Here is a 23,105-nt window from a genome sequence, read left to right as displayed (position 1 = left end):
CATCATGCTCGGGTCCTGCAGTGTTTAATGATAAAATTCTGAAATAGCAGCCCTTTGGAAAAAAAAAAAATATCGACATGCATTTGACTCAGAATCAATACAACATTTGGTCTTTGTGCAAGGCAAAGACGACTTTTTTTCTTGATTGCGTGAAACACATTTTCAATAGAACCAATCTATCTTATTCTGCAAGCGGTTCTGAAAGCACATCTTGAACCAAAGTACTTTGAGGCGAAGGATGCGTATGAACTGTAGACCTCTTAGACTGCACAACACAATTACTGACAACAAGAGTCTCTCTTTAAAAACCCGTTTTCGCAGAGCGTTGCTCACTCGGACTTGTCATGTGTCACGAGTTGAGAAGTAACAAGACATAAATATATCGAGTCTCAAAGCCGAACCGAAGAAACAGCAGGACAAACAAAAACTCGTTTTGAGACATTTTAATGTATACAAATAGGAAACTTAATGTACAGTATTCACATTCAGTTAGTTGTCACAGTCTGGTGTTAGCAGGTAAGTTTTTTGTTTTTTTTGTAAACAATTTTAGTCAAAGTGGCTTTGATGTTCACAACATCAAAAGCAATGAAAGCATCGAAAAACAACAAAAATGGTAAGCATAAAAACAATGTGTATAGATAATAATAAAATATTAAATCAGGAAGCAGAACAACATGACAAAATTCATAATGTGTTTTATTGTATTTTCTCCAGATGTTTTCTCTGTGGTTGAGTTTGTTCAGTATAATTCTGGTAACACTTTATTTGATGGGTTGTGAATAAGACTGTCATAAACATGTAATAACAGCCGTCATGAACATGAGTAAGTCTGCATGAATATTCATGACTGTTGTCACAAAGTGTCATTGGGTAAATCAAGACACTTTTAACACAAAGTTGACATTATTCAAAATGTCTTTGTTATGACAACTTGACATTAACCAAGAGTTTGTTATGAAAGTATTACTGGTTAAACTTGAAAAATTATGTAGCTTTATGTTATTGAAGTGAAAGTTTAATCAGTAATGCTTTCCTCTGTGATTTTTTTTATTTGTATTTTCTAAAAACCCAAGGCTACATGACATCCCCTTTACACAGAGGGGAACTATAACAGAATATGACATCAGAAAACACAACTTCAAGTGAAGTCTGCAGAGCTTTAGACGTTGTTCCAGGTTCTTCCATGACCTCCTGGATGAGCCACTGGCACGCTCTTGAAGTAATTTTGAAGTCTGTGACTTTATTCTAAGCTGTGTGGGTTTTCTTTGAGGTATTTTGGTCTACTTCCACTGAGGGTGAATGGTTAATAAAAGAAAAACATGGCTGATCACTGTTAAATCACTAATTTTCACGCAGAGCTAGGTTGGTTCGGGCTAGACATTTATGTGTGGAGGGAAAAGAAAACTGAACCAGAACAAATCTTAAAGGAAACAAATACCTTTTTTTCACTACTTCGACCTGTGTTTCTGTCTGAAAACAAATTAATTTGAATGTGCCATGATTAACCAGTCAACATCAATTAGGCAATCTCGACAAATACTCATGGCCTATAAGCTGACGTGACTAAATGTAATCCCACATTTTTTAAGGTTTTGGGTTAGGCTTCGGCTTGACTTATGGTCTTCTGAAATGTGACTGAAGATCAGGGAAAGCTACTTGAAGTCATCAGTTTGCCCCAAAATGGATGTGCGAATTGACCCACGGTTCCTATAAATTGTTTTGTTTTAAGAGGCTTTTATTCCTTGTTGTTTTTTTGTTTTTTTTGTATAAAATATTGTCTTTGGTTTTGTTGTGTTTTTAGACCTCCAAATAATATTCAAGATCATACCCCTGTTTTGGGGGTTAATGGCATAAATAAAGAAAACACAAGACATGCTCAAAGGATAAAAGCCGACGGTGAAGTGATGCAAACGTTGAGAACTCTGACTTTTGCAATATTTGTTGGACCCTATGCATTCCCTCTGGCCACACACTGATGATGCATCATCCATTAGGTGCATCATCTAATGGATGATTAGATGATGCATCTCGAATGTCATAAAAAGCTTCATTACAAGACGTTTGTTTCTTTTTACTTTTGTTTCCCACATAAGCTTGCCTCTGCCGCCAGTGTAATCATGGAATATTTTACAGCCGCTACAGATTCTCCATCTTGGGAAATATTGCTGTTGATCTAATTCTAATGAAATTTGTGACAGGGTCCACAAAACAGCTCTACTTCACACGAAATTAACTTCAACATACCTGGAGACGAAACATCTAAAGTAAAACAAAGAAAAACATTGATAGAAAATATTCATTACCAACCACTGACAATTGTTACAACCATACACTGCACAGTTTGGGAGGGGGATTTAGTTTAACTGCAATATAGACTTCTGGCCATTTGTAATTATCCTTAAAGGGTTTATTTGGAGACTGAAACCATTGGTCAATTGTTATTTTCTCTGTAATTCGCTCTGTCCAGTCCTCGAACACATCTTTTTGTCACACAATCAATTAGAAGCGGGTATTTGGAAAGCTGGAAGCAATCCAGTTCTCCCTCTGCAATCACTATCTGTGTGTCTCTTCTTTGTCGAAGGCCAGATAATAATCTGATGCTTTTAATTTCTTACAAGATGATTGGTAATGTCTATAAGTCCTTTGACGTTTACTTTCACCCATTGAAGATGTTTCAGCAGTGGATCTCATAGGCAACCTGCGAGCCAAACAGAAGGCTCTGGCTGAGAAGCAGTTCTTCTGGATCTGCCGTTAGCGGGCCCTCACCACCTTCAGTCGGGTTTCTGCGAAACCCCAGTCCCCCCGATCTAGTCAGTGTCTGGACCATTTCGTGTTCCAGGAGAGCTTCTTTCATTCCCTTCTGCTGGACAAAGCCGCTCATCATAGGACACCTGGATGAAGCGGAGCCCATGACGGGCTTGGTTCGGTTGAGGACATACATCTCATGGCCGTGATCATCGCGGTACTCCTCCAACTGAGCAAAAGTTGTTGGTCCGTCAGAGTAGTCATTCACGTAAAGGATGCTCTCCTCTTTGCTGGTGCAGTAGGAACCATTGTCCTCTTTTTGATACTGCTGGTGACGAGTGTAAATCATAATCAGGAGAAGAACGGCAGTGAGAGCCAGCAGGGAGATCCCAATGGCGATGGCGGTCTGCGTGGCTGGACCCAGAGCGCTGAAGTCCATGCTGTCCTGCTCGTACAGGGGCTCTTGGCTAACATCCAGAACTTCTGGCTGATAGAAGGAGCTGGACGACGACGAAATGTAGGAGTGTGTGTTCAAACGAGGCCAGAGCTGGGATGAGTACGAGGAAGAAGACATGTTGACAGCCAGGTGAAATGTCACCCTCGCCACTCCACCTGGGTTCCAGGCCTCACATTCATAGCGCCCGGCATGTGCTACAGTCACATTACTGAGGAACAGCATGCCACTGCCCATGTCCGGATCAAAGCTATCTCTTTCGCCGCCCTCCTCGGCCCCTCGCACGAGTCCCTGGATTCCTTCGGCGCCTCCCACCTTCAGCCCCCCGGTGCTAGGCAGGGCTGTCACCACTCCGCCCGGCCCTGGCCGGAACAACTCCCCGTTGGGTCCCAGCTCTTGAAAAAGACCTCGAGGTGATAACTGGGCCTTGCCATGGGAAGCTTTTTTCCACGTCACCTGAGGCTGTGGGTATCCAGAGGCCTGGCAGGACACTCGGAGGCTCTCGCCGAGTCGCACAGTCAGGTGGTTGGGCTCCAGCTGCACCACAGGCGGAATACACACCAGACTGTTCGGAGCGACCTCTGCCAGGCTAAGGTGGGAAAGACGAGGGGGTTCTGCACACATCAAGCGACGCTGCTCTGCCGAACTTAGCAAACGCTGTCCGTCTTCGCCAATCCACGTTCTTAGCCACCCGAGAGCGCAATCGCATCGCCACGGGTTCTCTGAAAGAACGGGACAGGAGAGAAAACTTGAAGGAGCCTCATCATTCTTCACATGCTACCATTTGGCCCAATCAGACTACCACATAAAACAAAGGAATCGTAGGATTCTGCATTATGCAATAACATTGCGTTATTGCATAATGTTAATGACAGTGGGTTGTGTTGCTGACATTAATTAATGACACGGCAGAACTAGATTACTTAATTGAAGCATATTACCTGGTAAGTAGTTGACACAAGCTAATTATTGCTATTTTTAACATCTATATGGTTTCAACAAGCCACATCATTATAACTGTCTGGTGGCAATTATAATGTCTGGTAATTGTAACATTATGAGGTTATTTTGATTTTAATTTAATATTTTTTTTAAAGCAAAATGCAACAGAAATGAATATATTTTACATTTTAATTCAGTTAAATTCAAACATACTTTGATCCCAAAGGGAAATTAAAAGTAGTTGTAACTCATACTAATTAAAATTCTTCAAAGGGTTATTGTAGATGGTGATAGTTGTCTAATTTTTTAGAATTATATTTATGTTTTGATCATTTTTGTGTTTTGATTTGTTTGGTTTTTTTTCATCTTCAGCTCATTCTCTGTGTTTAGTTTGACATAATTCAATGCTTTACTTAGAAGTAGGTCAGCAAAATAATTTTGCAAAATGTTTTTTTGAGTTTGCTAAAACACACATCCAACCTTTTTTTTTATTTATTTCATTTTAGGGAGCATGCTGAACTTGACTCTGCTCTTCCCTCCTGTTCTGTGGGGTGTGTGGCTTGAAGAAAGCTGCATTGGATCAAAATACCATTTCCCTAATCCAAAAATGAGAGCCTGTAGGATTTTTGCCTGACAGTTTACAGCAAAGCAAACCAAGTGCACACAAGCACTTGGCAAAAGTGCAAATTTCTTTCATTCTGAGGTGCTAGATTTCCCTCAGAGACACTTTCACCAGGGATATTTGGAGACGGTCCATCTTTTTGACACAAATTCATTTTGAGACCTCTTTACTTGGTCCTAGTTACTAAAACACTGCATCAAATCTACAAATTCTGTATAACAGAAGGCTAACTAGGCTGTTTATGCAACAATCTGCAATTGCAGTGTAACACCCCCGTTAGATATTAACTCCTTCTATACAGAAATCATTGGGAATTAAATCAACTGTAATGTGAGGGTATTTTCAAAACACATATATATTTTATATATGTTTGTTTACTGTATCTCACTTGAAAATACTGGAAAAATACATTCCTGTCTGTAAATAACTGTAAGATGAATTTTTACTGTTTTTTTCCCCCCATTTCTAAGCAATGCAAAGAGCAAATATAAAAATGTAGAAATTCCCCCACGTGAGATGCAACCTAACGCATCATGACATGTTTAAGGTACGATGACATAAGCATGAGAGGTTAGACTTGCTTTTCTTCAGACAAGAACATACGCAGTCTGAAGCACGTCACAGAGAACTTGTGCACAGCTGGGGTTTCGGCATGAACGGCAGAGATTCTCCTTTTCCAAACTCTAATCGTTTGCAGAAAGTTTTTTTTTTTTTTAAATCCCTATTTAATGTGAAACAATAAAGTCCAGATTAGACCTTAGATTTTGAACTAGACGAGATCGAATCCAGTTTTGTTGTTCCTGGTATCGGAAACATTTGACAGCAACTGTATAATTGGAGGACTTAAACAGCCGGCAACACAGTGTCGCTCTCACACCTCATTCACAGAACAAGTGAGTTGGCAATCTAAAAGTTATTCTGGGAGCTACTGAAGTGCAGCCATTTCGTGCCGCCCCCATGGGACACCCTGAGTGGTGAGCCATATGGCCTGGTCAAAAACTGCCACAGCTTTAGGCTTTCCACAGGAAACTGCCAAACTCTTCCCTTTCCTGTCAAAAATCATGCATTGGACTAAAATTTGTATTTTATTTTATTTTTTAGCAATTTATGCCCTACTTAAACGATGCAGAGCACAATGTAGGATTAATGTCATTTCATCCCTTTGTCATTTTAAAGTACTTTTCTGTATTCTAGCAAAAGTCAGTGATCAAGCAATGGGGTTGTGTTATTGCAGTAAAAATATCTTCCAGCACAAGGTTGCTGAGTCATTTTGATTTGATTGGAGTTTATAACCAGCCATATTTTAGGAGTCAAACGGTCGATACGGGTATGAGAACGCAAGAAAATGGAAATAGTGATCTGACTTCTACTAAAAACACACAATTGTTTCGAATTACATTAGAGTTTTGAGCATTTCTATTTCAATATTGCCCATAAGTCCTGAAAATACTCGACTAATATCAAAACTGAGTTCATTTGGTTGCAAATAAAAGACGACCAGTCACGTCGCAAATCAAAACTGTCGCACTGAAAACCACACTTTAAGGTATAATAAAATCCCAACTGTCACATGCTGGAAAACATAAAATGTGTCAGGACCTAAATGAAGTAGCTAAGTCCCACACAGCTGACCAATTACTGCTACAATTATGAATGAATGTCACAGCGCTGGTTTGAGAAAGTTGCAGAAATGGTCGGGCTTTGCAAAAGGTGCGAGAGGAAGAAGTCCCACAGCTGGCTGGAATGTACTGGCTTCCTAATTGGCCTCTACACCAACCTTCCCTTAATTGGATATTTCACCATTATGCACTTCACAATGGTGTCTTGAAGTACTGTTTTTAAAAGCAAGACTTTGGTTGGGTGAATTTCTTTAATATGCAAAAATTTGAAGGGCTCTTCATTTTCTCTAACATAAGTCTCCGTAGTATTTCTTTATATAAAAAGATCAGGAGCAGCTCTCAGTGCTTTGCTAAATGTGGTGTTAATTCTTTAATATCCGTCCATTTTCTGACACCCTTGTCCCCAGTGGGGTAGGGAGGTGCTGGTGCCTATCTCCAGCTAACGATCCAGGCGAGAGGCGGGGTCACCCTGGACAGGTCGCCAGTCTGTCGCAATTCTTTAATATTCTGACATAAAATATATTTTAATGATTCAGGGGAGTTTAGATTTTATGGGACTACATGACAGTAACATAAAAGACAGTATGATTTAACCTGTGATACGGAGGACTTGCAGGCTGACTAAGGGTTTGAGGAATGAGGCTCCCAAAGTGCGGAGATGATTCCTGCTGAGGTCCAGCAGAGCTAGAGACGATAAGCCGGACAGAGCGTGCTCGGCTAGTAACTCTATGCTGTTCTCCTGCAGGTGCAGTTCCTGCAGGCGCTGCACATAGAAGAAAGACATAAAGCAAACAGAAAGACAGGCGTGGAAAAAGGTTGTCAAATGCCGACAGGTAGTAAAACCTGCAGCTGAGTCAATCTTTACCGCAGTAGGAGTAAGATAAAGCTTAGCGAGACATATCAGACTCAATCTATTGTAGATGTTTGTCTACTTTATCCAGGAAAAGTCATCCTGAGTTTAATTTGTTGACATCTAAACTCAAACATCTTTATCTTTCCTAATAATCAGACCAAACCTGCAATCCCCTGAAGGTGTGGTCTTGGATGCGAGTGATCTGGTTGCCGGCAAGGTAGAGGATGCGGAGGTGCTCCAGGCCCCGGAACATGTCAGGGGTGACCAGGTGGATGAGGTTTCCATTGAGAGCCAACTCCAGCAGCTGCACCTGGTTGAGAAAGGCCCCAGGTTCCAGTGCCGAGATGCTGTTGTTCTGGAGGTACAGATAATGGAGGCTTCTCAGGCGATTCAGATCCTGAAGACGAATCTGTACTATGGCGTTGTCCTGGAGGAAGATCGTCTTTGCAAAGCAGGGCAGAGATAAAGAAAACGAGTGATCAAGACATGCAAAGGTTAGCAGAGTGAGCGGAGTTGCAAAGCACTGTATTTTCCTGTGCTTTGCAGAGTTTCACAAGAATATTGACAAATGCCAAAGGGAATAAGTTAGTCAAGGATCAGTACAATAAACCGATGTAATGGCACTTCTCCCGTTTTTGTTGTTTCTTTTGTTAAGCATTGCAGTGATCTGCAGAAACACTTGATTGATTTGGTCTTCATGAGAAGTGCTTTGCAAGTTTTAATCCACAATCCACGGGCGCCCGCCTGATTGCTAATGCGACTTCGTCGTGCGTCGGGGTGAGCTATGATCGACGAGGTAGACCTGCTGATTGAGGTTAATGGAACAATTTATGCGAGACTTGCTTTTCATCAATATTCATGAGCTGCGGTAATGTTGGAGGGCCTGAACCCTGTAGGAAAAGACGGTGTAATGTTAAACATCTTCTTAACAGACGATCAGTGGGTGTGCGAGAGTCACTTTCTGAGGACGGATTAATAATTACGTAGCCGCCGGTGCAGTCCCTCCCTCAGGCTTGCGTCAAAGAGGGTCACAATGAATTGGTTGGCCACGATCACTTCAGGGTGATGTGAAAGGATGCAGTGGGAAGGCACCTTTAACCGGCTGGCCAACTGACCTCCGTGATGGAGGGAGCACCCTGTGGGATTTCCTTGATCCCCAGCGAGCCGCACTCCACTGTAAGGCTGTAGCAGCGACATCCATAGGGGCAACCCAGGGACCGAAGAGGGATGAGGGCTGAGATGATCAGGGTGAGTCCGGAGAGCCACAGGAGGGTCATGGCAGTGGCACAACGCCCCTTCAGAGACAAATCCTAAGTAGGGAAGACAAAATGCAAGGAACAATCACACTCCCACCTCAGTGGCATAAGAACAAACCTTTTGCTCCAATGCTGCAATATACCCTCGTAACAGACAATATCTAGGGCTGCAGATGTATTGAATAAGGATATGATTGTCAAATAGCAAAGGAGGATTTAGAAAAAGCTAAAAAAAAAAAAGGCAAGAGAAGTTAAGCATCTCTCCTCATCCCCCCCGGCTGATTACTATTCAGCTGTGTCTATTCAGTGGGATTGCAGCGGCTTCTATTATAGGCTTCGATAAATTAAAGATGTGATAAAAGATGTGCAGGTTGCCTCAAGGACCTTTCTCTGTTCATTTGAACTCATACACAAACCCAATCTTTCAGCAGCTCCGTCTGCGTCTTCTCAGCACATGCGTGCGGACGTGACGCGAGGGATGGAGAGCAGCTGAGCTCCATAATCTCCGAAGCCACCTTCACCGCCTCGAAGCAAATCCCACGAGGTAAACAGCTCTAATGATCTGATCATGACCATCAGGGTCGGACGCGTGGCACACCTCGCGGCGATACATCCCTTTGATATGAACTCATCACTGAGCAACTCATCCGTGCACTGCTTTCCTTCCGTTTTTATTTTTTTATTCCTGAACTGCCTGGAAGGAGTTTATTGTTCTGTCTGACTGCTCACATCAAAACGGCCTCATGCACTCCCTCCGCAATAACGCGCAGCCCTGGCAGCATATGCAATCGTTCCTCGACTGCAGATAGCACGAAGGTACAGCGCTGCTGGAGATATAATACGAGTTGAAAATGTCACACTGCGCCGGTGCTGCTGCTGGTGCTGCTGCTGCACCGATGGAGGGTGGAAGAAGTTTCTTCCGGCTGAGCTGCACACGTCTCCCCGCTCCGATCTAAACTCTCGCATTATCATAAATGATTTATGTGCGCCCACGCGCCGTCGTCTAATCCTGTTAAGTTTGTCGTACATGCAGAATTTCTGGTTTGTTTAAGGCAGCCGAGTTGCCCAGGTGGTGCACAAATTCACGGCCAGCTCTAGATCACTTGATACCCTGCTTTATTAATTACTGGGATATCTGCAGACCTTGTTTAAGTCAAGTGATAAAAAGGCCCTGCGCCTGAAATAAATGGCCACTTATTAATATTTAGTGCCGGAGCTGCTCCGCCAGATTGATGTAAGCATGTCCCATTTGTAATGCTTTAATCCAGAGCGGTAATGTAATGCCTAAGCATAAAAAGCAAGTCGGAAGTCTTAGTCTTGGTGGCTGTGCAGCCGTACGGCATTATTGAGCCAATCAGCAATGAACTGGGTTTTAATGTGGCACATTTGATTTGGAGCACATTTGCGAGGATAGCCAGCCAGATTAATACAATGTGACCCACATAAGCTCTTCTGTCACTGGTGGCTCACTTATTAACAAAAGGGGGAGTGTGATGCCTCTTCTCCAGCATGGAGAGAGAAAGCATGTGTTTCATTGTTAGGGACCGAGGACATGAAAATTGACTGGCGAGCAAGGTGCCGGTCTGTAATGTTGCTGTTTCTGACAGTGCGGCATCGTCTAAATGAGTTTTGACTTGGGTTTGAAGGAAAGAGAGGCTGCAATGCCCTGAAAGCCCCGAATGGTACACCATAACGCTTGATATGTTCTATGTAGTTGCTTGTTGTAACCACAGAGTGAATCAAGTGCAAATCATTTGTGATGTGTGATTGATAGGAGCGGAGCAGGGCGTTTCTGCATGTGCATTTGTTGTGCTCTATGCATTGCGTAAGCTTATTAAACGCAGAAGCACAAGCCTATCCGAACCATCGAGCAAATCATTTTGGCCCAACCTGGCCTGAATGTTGGGTCATAAATCTATACTCTGTGTGCATCGGTGTTATCCCACCGTTAGCCTGATGCTGCTAAATAAATCTTGGTTTTCAGAAGTTCCCCAAGAAGTACATTGAGAGAACCAAAGGTTCTTGTTAGGAAATATTAGTGAACGGTCAGAATCAGCATTCAGATAAGGTGGAATGTTGTGGAGAAGCTTGAATTGGGGTTGGGTTATAAAACAGTATCCCACGCCCACGTTGATCCAATCAGCTAAAGTTTGGGAAAAAAAGGTTCCCCATCTGAAGAAAGAGAGCCTGTTTTGTCAGGTGTGACACCCTCTTGATGGGTTCACTTGCTACCGCTTTTATTGAGAAGGGACAAGAAGAAAGTCATTATTAAAAGTCTGTTTTGCAACATAATTTAGGAGACAAAGATAACAGGGAGAAGGTTCTCTGATCAGATGAGACCAGAAGACGCAGCGACTCTTTTAGCAGAAAAATAACAGTCCACATGTTGAGGCATGGTGACGGCAACGTCATGCTGAAGTCCAGGCTGCCTTTCTTCAGCAAAGACGTGATGCTGGCTTGAGTTTGAATGCTGAACTTGGTTGCAGATCTCAAAGTTTTGACTTCAGGAAGCCAGATAGAAATGTCTGCAACACTTTACGGCTTTTTACCATCAACGTATAAAACAGAACGGCACAATTTGTAACGGTAATACGACAAAAACATTGGAAAAAGTGTCGCAAGTTGCATATGTAACAGATGTCTGGCCCCCGACTTAAACGCAAATGACACCCTGCCATTTGGAGAAAACGCAACGTCTCTTCTGCGCTCTTTCATTAGAGGAAAGAGAAAAGCCTCCTGATTGACAATCGCTTTGCTGATAAAAAGTGTGATGACAGCCTGATGGGACGCGAGGAGGACTGACGGCGTGACCAGGATCCGCAAACGACAACAGAGGCTTTCTTTAAACAACCAGAGTCATTCTCCGGCGCGAAATGGGTCCAGATGTTTCAGATAAAGCGTCGAGTATCTGTTCTCGACCCACTTTTAGATTTTTACTGGAAGGTCAATTTGTTCATTTGAAGCTGAGTAATCCTCCGCGGAACACGCGGTAATCTGCACAATCAGATGCTTGTTAGCTAAGCCGCTCCAGGCGCCAGCGACGGTTTCATAGAAGGTAGGTGCTTTGTTTACTGGAGAACGAACCGGGCCAGCAATAAATCGCTGTTGCCAGTGAGTTTAAAATGTGCAAATTGGATGATTAAAGCTTAATGTTGTGTACACAGATCAGGCTGTCAAACGCGAGCAGCTGCAAAGGGCCTGCGATGCCAGACGTCGGTCAGCGAATGCCAAAAGGAAATCAAATCAAGGCGCGCGCCCGTCAAAATGTACCTCCACCGCCCTGAGTCCCGGGCGAAACGCTTCTGCAAACACTTCTCTCCAGGGTTTGTTTTTTCAGATATTTCTGAAGATTACATTCGGCACTCTTATTCTCGACATGGTGTTTTATTTTCTCACTCCAAACAAACCGTTCTCCTCTGAGCAATCACAGCCTCACTTCTCGCCCAAACATTCCCCAGCAAAAAAACCCAACAAAACATGCTCCCGCGTCTTTCCGTGATGATTGTTATCCAGGAAAAGGTGGGTGTCGGTGAGTCGGAAGCGCTGCAGACAGCTGAAGAGGCTGGAGGCTGAAACAAAGTTCACATCCCTGAGCTGCCACCCGTACAGGTCGACCTCATCTGTTGTTATGGTAACTCCTGTGATGAGGGAAGGTCTGCTCACTGGGCCCGAAGGCCAGCCGGGTCTCCCGCGAGCCGCTGTTAGGCAAACAACTCTGCAGGAATAGAGGCTGTCATTTCCCACGGAACATTTCTTCCAAGCATGCAGCTATCTGATGACCCACAGCTAAATTGCTAAATTCTTTTTCACTCCAGCTTTTTATCGCCGCCCCTCCACCCCCTCCTACCTTCATCTCTTTGCTCCATTTCTGCTCTATTTTTCCCCTTCAACAATTCTCTGAAAGATCATTTTCCCTTCCCCGAGTCTCTGACCTCTGCCTTTTCTCATCTTCCATCCTTCTTCTCTGACTGACAGGTGCTAAATCATTTGTCTTAGAGCATTCTTTTGTCCACAAATAGACCGAACCAAGCCACTAACCCGACTGCGCGGCACTAACCCAAGAATAACACACCGACTTTTGAGGGATTGTCTCGGTGCGCAAAACCGCGCACACGCTCTCGCGCATGCATGACACGCCTACAAAGTAGCAGTTGTGCACAAAGGCTGGCTACCTACATCCAGGGCTTGGGGACACACACACACACACACACACGTATTAGCTCAAGGTTTGTGTCTAAAACCAGCAGCACCGTCATCATTCACCTACGAGTCACAACACACGTGCCCACACATATTTTTATTTTTTTCCCCTTTCCGTGTGAGTATAGTAAAGGAAGCTCTGCTCAGTTAATAAGTCTGCATTGATTTCTTTATTTTTCCACAACTGCCCTGTCCTTCTTGGCTTCTGCAGCCATCGATTTTCAACATGAAAGCTGACGGGGAGGGGAAGGTCGGTTGGCATTTGCGAATGTCTATGTTGAAGAGAAACAGAGTAAATGAGTGGATTTTTTTTCCTCTAAAAGTGCATGGATGCGTGCGTGTGTGTGTGTGTGTGTGTGCGAGTGTGTGTGTGTGTGTGTGTGCGAGTGTGTGTGTGTGTGTGTGTGTGTGTGTGTGTGTGTGTGTGTGTGTGTGTGTGCGAGTGTGTGTGTGTTGCGCTTGCTTGTCAGACTGCCTCCAGCAGAATCACCCTCTGAGCAGCAGCAGCACTCCACCGCTGCTCCCTGTGGAACGTTTAGACTAAAAACCCTCCATCCATCTCCCCCTTGTGCTCAGAGAAAAAAAAAAACTTTATGAATGTTAGCTTTATATCAGTTCTCACGATGCACGGTCCTGACAAATGGATGCACTCACTGCTGGAGGAAAAGGGAGCTGGCGGTAAATTTATTGACGCAAAAGCAATAATACATGAAATTCGGATGCGCGATGAAACAAATGGTATACATTAAATTTCCATATTTCAAATTGTCACCATTTAATAGGTGCTGATAATTATTGTTTTCTAAACAAATAGCAGGACTTGTGTTTCCTTTGAATAATAATTTAGTCATTTGTGTGGATTTATTGCCATGTCATTTTATGAATTTCTCAAAGCATCTCATGCCTGAGCCACTGACCATGTGATGTACCCAAGTAGTATCACTTGGCATACGCACATTTTCAATTAATTTAAAGATCTTATAACTTATCTTCATTGAACAAAGGTCACATTTGTCCATTTTGGACTTAAAAGTGCTGTGAAAAAACATTTGCCCTCTAAAAGATTCCTTCTGTTTTGCCCTCGTAAACATTTGAGGACATCAAACCCATTTGTAACTGCATACAAAGACACCCCAAGAAACTGCTCAATTGATTACTTCCTTAATTAAGGCCAAACAAACACTGAGAGTTTAGGAAATGTTATAAAAAGTAACATTTTCATGTTACTTTTTAAAAAAGTAACATAAAAACAACTGGAGCGGTTGATTAGCAGTTGATTAGCAACCGCTCCAGTTACCATTGGAGCGGTTGCTAATCAATCACAGGGCATCACAGGACAGGGAAATATGTAAAAAGGCGTTCGATAGATGCAGCAGTCATGTTTGACTGTAGGAGGAAGCCGGAGTATCTGGTGAGAACCCACAAATGCATCAGGAGAAAGAAATAGTGCTACAAACGGCGGCAGTGCCTTATTAAGTCATAAATTAACTGTGATTAGCCACATGTTTTCGAAGAGCCGAGTTCAATATCACAAGTCACACTCTGAATTAATTACTCTGTGACATGTAAAATCAAGAAATCACTTGACAATATGAAGTCGATCCAAAAGCAGCACATCCTGCCTGGTGTGAAAGAAATCCAACGACAGACGATGTACGAAATAATTGTTAACAATCAGTCTGAAAACAACTGCAAAGCATCTCTGCAGTGGGCAGATGGCTTTGCAGCGAACCAAAGTGAGACCCATTCTCTACAAATGGGTAAATCATGGCACTGTTGTGAGACTTTCTATGAGATGTCGGGTAAATAAAACGGGTCCACCAGTGACTCATCCAGGAGGTCACAAAAGAATCCAGAATAAAATCTGAAGCACTTCAGCGTTTACCCGCCTCACGTAGGATCAGTGGTCAGTACTGAAAGAGCCAGCAAAATCAATGCGGATGGGTGAGTTTATTTGACCCAAACGGACGGGCCGGACTCACATAATTCAGAAATCAGAGCCTCCAAGACTTTTGAGGAGATAAGTGGAACGTAGCATCTAGTGGGGTTACTTTGACACTCCTGGGGGACTTGTGGTATTGTTGGAGCCATGCAGTTAGCTATCCTGCTGAAAATGATTAAGGATAACTTTAGTCCATTTATGAACCTTAGTCTCACTAGCAAATCCAGCTAGAAAATGAACAAAAAATAAACTCAAACTCTAAACTTCCATGTGACATAACTGAAATATTATCTGACCTTAGTTACTGTCAAAGAAGTGAAAAAATGATGCACAGAAAAGTGGGTAAAAATTCCTTGCTAGCTATGCTACTTATCCCAAACGCTTCACAGACAGACATTCAGTTTAAAAGCTCAAATGTTTTTTCACATTTGGTGTCAGGTTATGTCGTAAATCTTTCTCCCCCAAACAGAATAATCACATTTGCTCTGATTATCATCATCTGACATCTAAATCTCATTAATGATTTGAGCAATTCAACTAGAACTGTGGAAGAAGAAATGTTTGAGAGAGCAATAATTTTTTCGCAGCTCTTCCATTGCACAAGAAGCAGAATTCAGGATTTAGCGGGATTAGTGTGCAGTAAAATAACAATTTTGGCGTCGTAGGGTTAATAAAGCGGGAAAAACTTGTGGAAAACTCCAAACTTCATCAAGCAGCGGCATTGTTCCTGTAACAATACCTGGAGGAGGAAAAGAAAAACAGACTTAACAAGCATGTTTTGTCTCCTTGCTCTCTCAACAAGTTTCGGCGCTTTAATCGGGGTCCATTTGATTTGAGTCTGATAATTGTTAGCGACAGGCACAATGGCAAGCCGCATGGCAGCGCAATCAATGTCCATTTTCCATGGAAGATTTATTTTTCTGCACTCGCCGCTCAGACAGAGTGATTGTAACATCACACTGTGATTGCTCAGAGCTTAAAAAGAGATTTGAAATCTCATTTGAGCCTGACGCATTTCCCCCCTGCCACTCCCCTCCCCACCACCACACTTTTTTTTCCCTCCGTGCATCCTTTCTTCTAAATCCAGTGCTTTATCTGCTTGATGAAACAGAAGCAACGTGGCCAAAGCTCTTTGAAAAATGCATGACTTCCAAACAAGAAAGCACGAGAGCACCGACAACACTCGCGTCGCTCTCAATGACGGATACAGCGATCAAGATTAAATTGGAACAATGCAAAAGAAAAAGAAACATTTTTAGACTAATGAAGACACTTAATAAGAGAGCACAATCAATTAAATTGCTGCTCCCTAAATGTCCTATAAAACAAATCCCTCAGTGCCTCGTGATGCTCTTGTTACGAAGGGTCACCATCATCCTGATACGATGGACGCGATCACAGGGTGTTTGTGATGCGCAGGGAACGGCTCGCGTCCGCCCAGGGCATTATGTTCCCTAATAGAGCCAAAAAAAAAAAAAAAAACGGTCGTCTGCGTGATGCAGTTTGTCAACAGCTCAAAGACTAGAGCAACTTCAAGGCAAAGAAAGTGTGAAAAGTGAGCTCTTTTTGGGGAAAGGAGCAGGCAGGGACGCCATGTACTGAGAAACCAATCCCACCGCAAAGGAAAGATACACAGAAGCCGAAAAGACGCAACCAAATTCACACAGAATCAGAAGATGTACGGTTTTGCAGAAAAGATCTTTATATTTGTAGTTGGAGAAAAAAATCATTTTTTTGAGCAAATTGTGACAACTTAAATCCGGTTTACAGCTGATTTGATACGAGCAAAATGTAGACACTGCTTTGTATCTCTCCATGTACTTTGGTGTGTGGAAACTGGTATGAAGCAAAGTGGAAACTGTTATGAAGCAAAGGACGCAATGTGTCCTGTTGCGTCCAAGGACTGTGTGTGTGTCCTTTTTGAAGTACCCTTGTGTTGTATAGAGTGTCTAGCATCTATACAGGATTTCCTTTGTCCACTGTTGTTGTTATTTCTTTTTTTCCCCCTAAAAGCCTATGAATAAAATCCAAATGTTCTGTCCAGGGCCTTTGAGTGTCCATGGTCAAATAACTGCTAGTAGAAGTAATTAAAAAAACAATTAGGAAATGTACTGTAGCTTATCCATAAACCACTTTTTGCTCCAGTATAGCTAAATAAAGATCACATTCTCCCCGTCAGCATCTGTTAGTCAAAAGAGCAATAGAGATCGCTTGTTTTGGTATTCTGCATCCCCGAAACACCAACAGAGTTTCAAACAAGTGTTCAACAATTTATTTTATCAGAATACTTAGTGAAATTTCATTTCCCTTTTTCTGACATCGCCAAAGGAAACATTTTCCTTATCATCTCCCAAATCAAAATTGGTACCAATTTTCAGCAGAGTTTTTTATTATGACTATGTAATACAAAGTAGCTGTTTTGTTCCAAAATCTGATGTCGTTTGCTCTGGTTTTAACTTGCTAAGCATGTAGCACACTTTTGCAGTAAATGCATTAACCATACATCAAAAATCCATGTGGTTATATCACCACATGAATTCCAATTGCTCTTTGAAGGCTTTTAGGTTAGAAAGTCTACATTGATTCTTTTTACATTTTTCTTTGATTTTTCTTTTTTTTTGGTACTTCACAGAACTGATTGTTACGCAGATAGTCAGGAAAACAATCTAGGGAAAGGGTGAAAATCATCGGAAAGCTGCTTTCTAAAACTATATATTTAAACTGTAATGATCTCAAGTCTAGATACATTTCAGTTCAGAGTTGCCTGTCAGGTTTTGACTCTTTAGAGCCCTTAAATATGCATTTATTGTTTATTTCTTATTTGCCATTTTCCAATATTTTTGTATTTCTTGTACTAATGTGGTGGTTTTTTCCACTGTTTCCTTCAAAGTACGCTGAAATGCAGTGTGTCTAAACGGCGCCACACAAGCTGAGAAACCTAAAAGACTAGAAAATGCGGTTAGCATAAAGACACATTTACATGTTGGTGTCTTTCACAATATGCAGCCGCCAACAGGTTTTCGTACAGGATTGTTTAATATTCAGCTCCGACCAGATTCTCTTGCCTCTGCTTGAGGAGAGCATTCCCACATTATGATGCTGCCGCCACCATGTTTCACCATGGGGACGCTGTGTTCTGCCACAGACATTGTTCTGCATGTACGGTTTAAAAAAAAAAAGAGTTCAACTTTAGTCTCAGTGCCTCCTTTATTAACTTCTTGGCACGTTCTTCCATTAACCCTTCCGGACCGAACGGAGCCAAATTTGCAGTATCGTAATTCAGCCACATTTTCCTCTAGCTGCAAAAAATTACATCAGTTTCTGAAAGGGGGGACATTGCGCTTTCCAGCCAATATTGGGTTAATACGGTAATTTCACCCCCCCCCCCCTCCCCCGAGGGGCCGTCTTCTGCGAAAATAACTTGTTAGACATTGAAAGTTCCAGTTGTTATTGATAAATGGGAAAATATATATTTGCTTCTCTTAACTGCGTACAATTAAGAAGAGCAGAAATATCCAGGTGGAGATTTGAAACGTGAGCCTTTTAAAGTTTTAGTTGCACCACCAAAGGTTGAATCTCTCCCACCTGAGCTTTGGATCTATGCAGCTCCTCTCACGCACCTTTTTGTCTGTTTGCCGGGAGCTGAACACAAATACATGTGACAATGTCCAGACTGTATGTTGTAACAAATTTGAAAACCGTATATGCTTTCCCTCCTCATGATGTAGTTATAAACCACTCAGTACTGGATCATCAGATAAAAATCGATAGAAGTTTGTGGTTGCGACATGATGAAACTGCAACTGTGAGATCTGTGCAAGGGTAGTGAGCGTTTTTGGAAGCCGCCATTCCGCCTAGTAACAAATGTTTTTTGGCAGCGGCTGTCCACGATTTCCTTTTCCTCTCCCCTTTTCCAGAGGGCACATCTGTCAGCGTCGGCTGTTGTCAGCATGTCTCCGTGTTTCCTCGTGGTCTGTTGTGTCACTTCCTCTCAAACACAGACGTCCTTCGCCGTCTTCTGGGGACTCGGCCGTCGTGGCCGCACTGGCCGGGCGCCGGTCAGAAGAGTTGATCAGAAGAGTTGAATGGACGCAAACGCCATCGGAACCCATCAGAGAGGGCTCTTAAAAGTTTCTTGGTTGCTGAACTGTCTGTCATTAAAAACGAGAAGGCAGTTTTGTTTGAGCTTTTTTTCCCTCTTTTTTTTCTAATTTTGCCCCATTTTCTCAGGCCTCTCCTCCTTCCTCTTCTGCAAGTCACCGATCCATTTGCATTCGGCGATCACGTGCGACCGGCTGCTCACTGAGAAGCTGGGGATTTTGCGGCGCGAAGGAACGAACGAGATCCGACGAGTTGGAAGATGGATGCGGCAACAACAGCCACTCTCCTCTTCCACTCAGATCCACTGCTCCTTCCATTTGGATATTTGTGGAAGTGTCGTCCTTTCTGCTCTGTTTATATTCAACTTTTTTCTCTCCTATGTTCCAGACGGATGAATCTGGAGTAAATGAGAAAATTGCTTATTTCTTTTCTTCTTTTTTTTTTTTCTTTAAGGCAGTTGAGATGAAACATCAATAAAAGTGAAAGATAGAACGTGTGTCCCAAGCAAAAAAAAAAAAAGAAATTGGAATATTGCCTCTATCATGATTACTTATCAACCCCACTGTATTGCATTTCTGCAATACTGGCTGCGTAATGGTGTCTGCAAAAGTCAATGAATCCTCAGAAATTATGTTTCATTGTTGCCATGGAAGTGGCAGCATCGGCCGACTCCGTGTGATGGATGTCAAATAACGCCAAAGCCCTGAGCCTGTATTGGGGTTATCTATACAGCCGCACATATAGACAGGGGATGATGAAGCTGGGGGGAAAAAACCCCAATTATTATTATTTTTTGGTCAACTTGTTTTGTTTTTTTTTTTTATACATCTCTCATTTCAGCTTGTCTTTACAGTCATCCGCCCACGGTCGGGTCCGGAACCGAGACGACAATGCAATAACGGCCCGTGGAGAGATTTCAGTTATCATTGTCTGGCAGACGGAAGCCCATGAAAAATTAAAAATCTCCGCAGGCCCAAGGAGTCAACTTGTCCATACAGATCGGTCGGTGCAAGACAGATCCCAAGACACTACCCCCACCCCACGACCCTTAGAGTTAAACAAACGAGGTCCTATCTAGCGGCCCGCTGCTTGGCTCCACACAGCTTCCCATGTGCAGAATAGTAATTAACTGCAGAGCTGTGCATTTACAACTCTGACGTCGGGGGGAGTGCAGGGGGGAGAAACACCCGATTCTGAGGCTCGGTGATGAGGATGCGTAGCCGTCCTCCCTGTGGGGGACATGTAATATTTAACAGTAAGCAACTGCTAACCTAATCACAGCACATCCCTCCTGGCAACTCCCATGGCGTCGTTGCAATGTTTCTGCCAGATTCCTATGGAGAGTGTGCTGCGCTCAGCAGAGAGCGACTTAAGCATCCTTCAGCCAATGACAACAGCGTCACTTTTCACGTCGCAGTCGGATGTTTTTAGATCAGCCCGACTTGACTTGCGTCTGCGGCGCCACGTGAGATCAGCGGGCGTTAACTTCTCACTCATTCCTCGAGCCTTTCCAACCGACCACTCACCGGACTTTTACAGTAATAAGAGACACGCAAAGCAAGGCGCGCCTGACAGCAGATCCTGACGGACGGATCAGGGGATTTGCCCGGTTGTCAAGGTGTTGGGCTCAATAACTTCACCGGACCAAACGCTGCTGTAGACAACAGCCCTGCTGCAATAAGCCAGAATCTGTGATGGTCAGAGAGAGAGCCTGAGGACCTGAATACAAACTAACAGAAGACACATTTTGTGGGCTTTCTGTATTGTGCGAGCAGCTAATTTGGTGCCTTCAAAGCTCATGTTTCCTTGTTGCCTTAAACATATCGGCACCCTTTCGGGTCATAAAAATATCGTTTGTTACACAAACGTTTGAGGAAACTCCAAGCTTTTCAATTAGAGCATAAAACAAACTTACATTGAGAAGATAATGTTTGTAACATGATGATTGATGCAAAAGCTCAATAGAATCCCCCCTTTTTTTATATCCCCGTTGGACAATAATTGAATCTTCTACTGTAGCATTTACCACACAGACGGATCTTCACTCCATGTTCTCCTCAGCTGACAGTAAAGGTTTCCTATCAGAGCAAAGTCAATGGGTGACAAGGACCATGGGTGAGTCTTTGTTCGATTTTGATTTGCCCAATGATCTTCAGTGGGTCTTTTATGAACTCCTGTGGACAGAGTCCACAGAGTCGACCCGTCAGGCCTGCAGAAGTTTGGTTTGATCATATTCTCAGTTTCAGTGGCAGACTCCACCATGTTTCAATTTAAAATCCTCCTCACCTGTCGAGCTGTTTTAAGATGAGAGAGAGGCCCCCGACATCACACATCCTCTTCCATGCCTAACTGTACCTAGGTTACTTTTCGGCGTACCCATATTTCATTTCACGTCAAATCTCCCTAAATCTTCAGTCTTCGGCTCACTTCACCAAAGAACAGAAAGCTCCGGTTACATTTTCAGGTGGGACAGGAAGGCAGAAGACAACCACTCTCCATATATCTAATGACTGCTGCAGAGACTCTGCGACCCCAATACTCTACAGTTTTGGTGAGGTTCTGTCACAGGGAGTTTTCTAGATTGTTCTACCTTCCTCACCGTCCCACTCACTATGCGTGGTGACAGAATATATATGGCCCCTATTCCAGAGGAAAATGGGCCTCGCTGTCATATCATGTTTATACCTTCAGGGAAACAAAAACTCACAGATTGTTGCTTAAAAGTTCCTTAAAAACTCAAAAAGTAAGGCAGGAATAAATACTTTTTAGTTTGACGGATTTGTTAGTGGTTGTGTAATGTTTCAACTAATGTTGACGGCTTTGTATTTTTGTGGGGGGTGTTTTTTGTGATGTAAAACATTTTGAACAGCCTTGCTGCTGAAAATTTGACAAAATGAAAGTGAACAATTAAATTTGTTCACTTTAATTGTGCTGTCTCGTCTGTGGGTGAAATTTATTGTTACAGATCATTTAAAGTGAGGAACAAAAAGCCACCTTTCTAGTGGAAACTAAACTAAAGCTGCAAGCAGCTGTACAAATAAACTTGATTAATTTATTGCACTGCAGAATTTGCCAAATTGAGCTGGTTTTTGCAACCAATAGTAGAAAAAATGAAGGATTATATGAAGAAGAAGAAAAAAAGCACCAAACGTCCATCGTTAGGTACAGTAGGGAACCTGTGACTCATAATATCAATATATTATGACGCCAGTCATTTTGAGACAAACAACTAACATTTCCTAACATTGGTTTCCATATGCACAGATTTACATATTCAGAGTAGATTCATGCCGACACAACGGATTACTAAACATCAGCAGGTCGCAGCATCAACTTGATTTTTCGCAGCATCACCACATGTTTGGTCTGGTTCATAACTTTCGCCTTCATCCATTTACTTCCATCATCACCACTGCGACCGCGCGGGTGAGTTACCGTCACTCCAGATGCACACAAAGGAGGTCAAACAGTTCGGTTCTGATTCTTATCTGAAATGACTGCAATTTTAATAACAGAAGCATCATCTCACACAAAAAACTCGCCTGTTGTTGTTTTTGTTTCCTCCCAGGCAGTTTTGCCTCCACCAACCGGGATTCAGCCAAACCCAACAGAGTAGAGATGTTTTTAAAATAAACAAGTAAATGATAATAATAATAATAATAATAATAATAATAATAATAATAACTACTCCTCAAGAGCACGCTTGCTGCTTTTTTGTTGTTGTTTTGATTCAAGAGACACCTACCGCCTGCCGTTTACTGGAGCTCCACAGCAGAGTCCCTACTGGCTCCAAGGACTTGAAGAGAGAGAGAGAGAGAGAGAGAGAGAGAGAGAGAGAGAGAGAGAGAGAGAAAGGAGAGAGAGGAGAGAGAGAGAGAGAGAGAGAGAGAGAGAGAGAGAGAGAGAGAATAACAATCCTCTGAGAGGTTAAAAAAAGAAAAGGAATAAAAGCTGCTGCGTCTCCACTTGAGCCTCTCCTCTCCTCCTCCGCTGTCTGTCCGTCTCTCTGTCTGAGCAGCGGCTCACAGCCTGGCTGCTGGACGCTGAGGGGATGAAACTGGAACGTCAGCGACGATGATGCTCCACTCAGACTCTGATATTGTTATGCGGCTTTTGATTCCTTCTGGGGGGTTTTTTCCCCCCCTGCCTCCACCGGATGCTCTCCACCAATAATGACCCGCTCTTCTAATTATCCGCGCTTGAATGGACTCCCGCCCCCTTTTCTCTCTCTCTCTCTCTCTCTCTCTCTCTCTCTCTCTCTCTCTCTCTCTCTCTCTCTCTCTCTCCTTCATCTCTTTATCTCTGAGCTTGATTAAAACAGAAAATAAAGGGGTGGAGGGAAGAGGGGAGTTAGTGAAGGGGTTGTTTCCA

At 43.0% G+C, this 23,105-nt stretch overlaps 1 protein-coding gene across 1 annotated transcript; it reads right to left on the bottom strand.

Moving 5' to 3' along the window:
- Window positions 1-428: 428 nt before the first annotated feature.
- lrrc24 (leucine rich repeat containing 24) lies at window positions 429-22,573 on the bottom strand. Its single transcript, XM_055033390.1, has 5 exons — window positions 22,480-22,573; window positions 8,351-8,545; window positions 7,399-7,677; window positions 6,977-7,145; window positions 429-3,921 (listed from the first exon to the last, which is right to left on the bottom strand). The coding sequence occupies exons 2-5, from the start codon at window positions 8,510-8,512 to the stop codon at window positions 2,675-2,677; spliced, it is 1,857 nt and encodes a 618-aa protein (XP_054889365.1). The 5' UTR covers window positions 8,513-8,545; window positions 22,480-22,573; the 3' UTR covers window positions 429-2,674.
- Between the last annotated feature and the right edge of the window lie 532 nt (window positions 22,574-23,105).

The sequence above is a fragment of the Poeciliopsis prolifica genome, unplaced genomic scaffold (assembly GCF_027474105.1).
Source record: "Poeciliopsis prolifica strain line A6 unplaced genomic scaffold, Auburn_PproV2 SCAFFOLD008, whole genome shotgun sequence".
Classification (NCBI taxonomy): Eukaryota; Metazoa; Chordata; class Actinopteri; order Cyprinodontiformes; family Poeciliidae; genus Poeciliopsis; species Poeciliopsis prolifica.
Note: the sequence above shows the minus strand (reverse complement) of the source record. Positions and strands in the feature narration are given on the sequence as shown.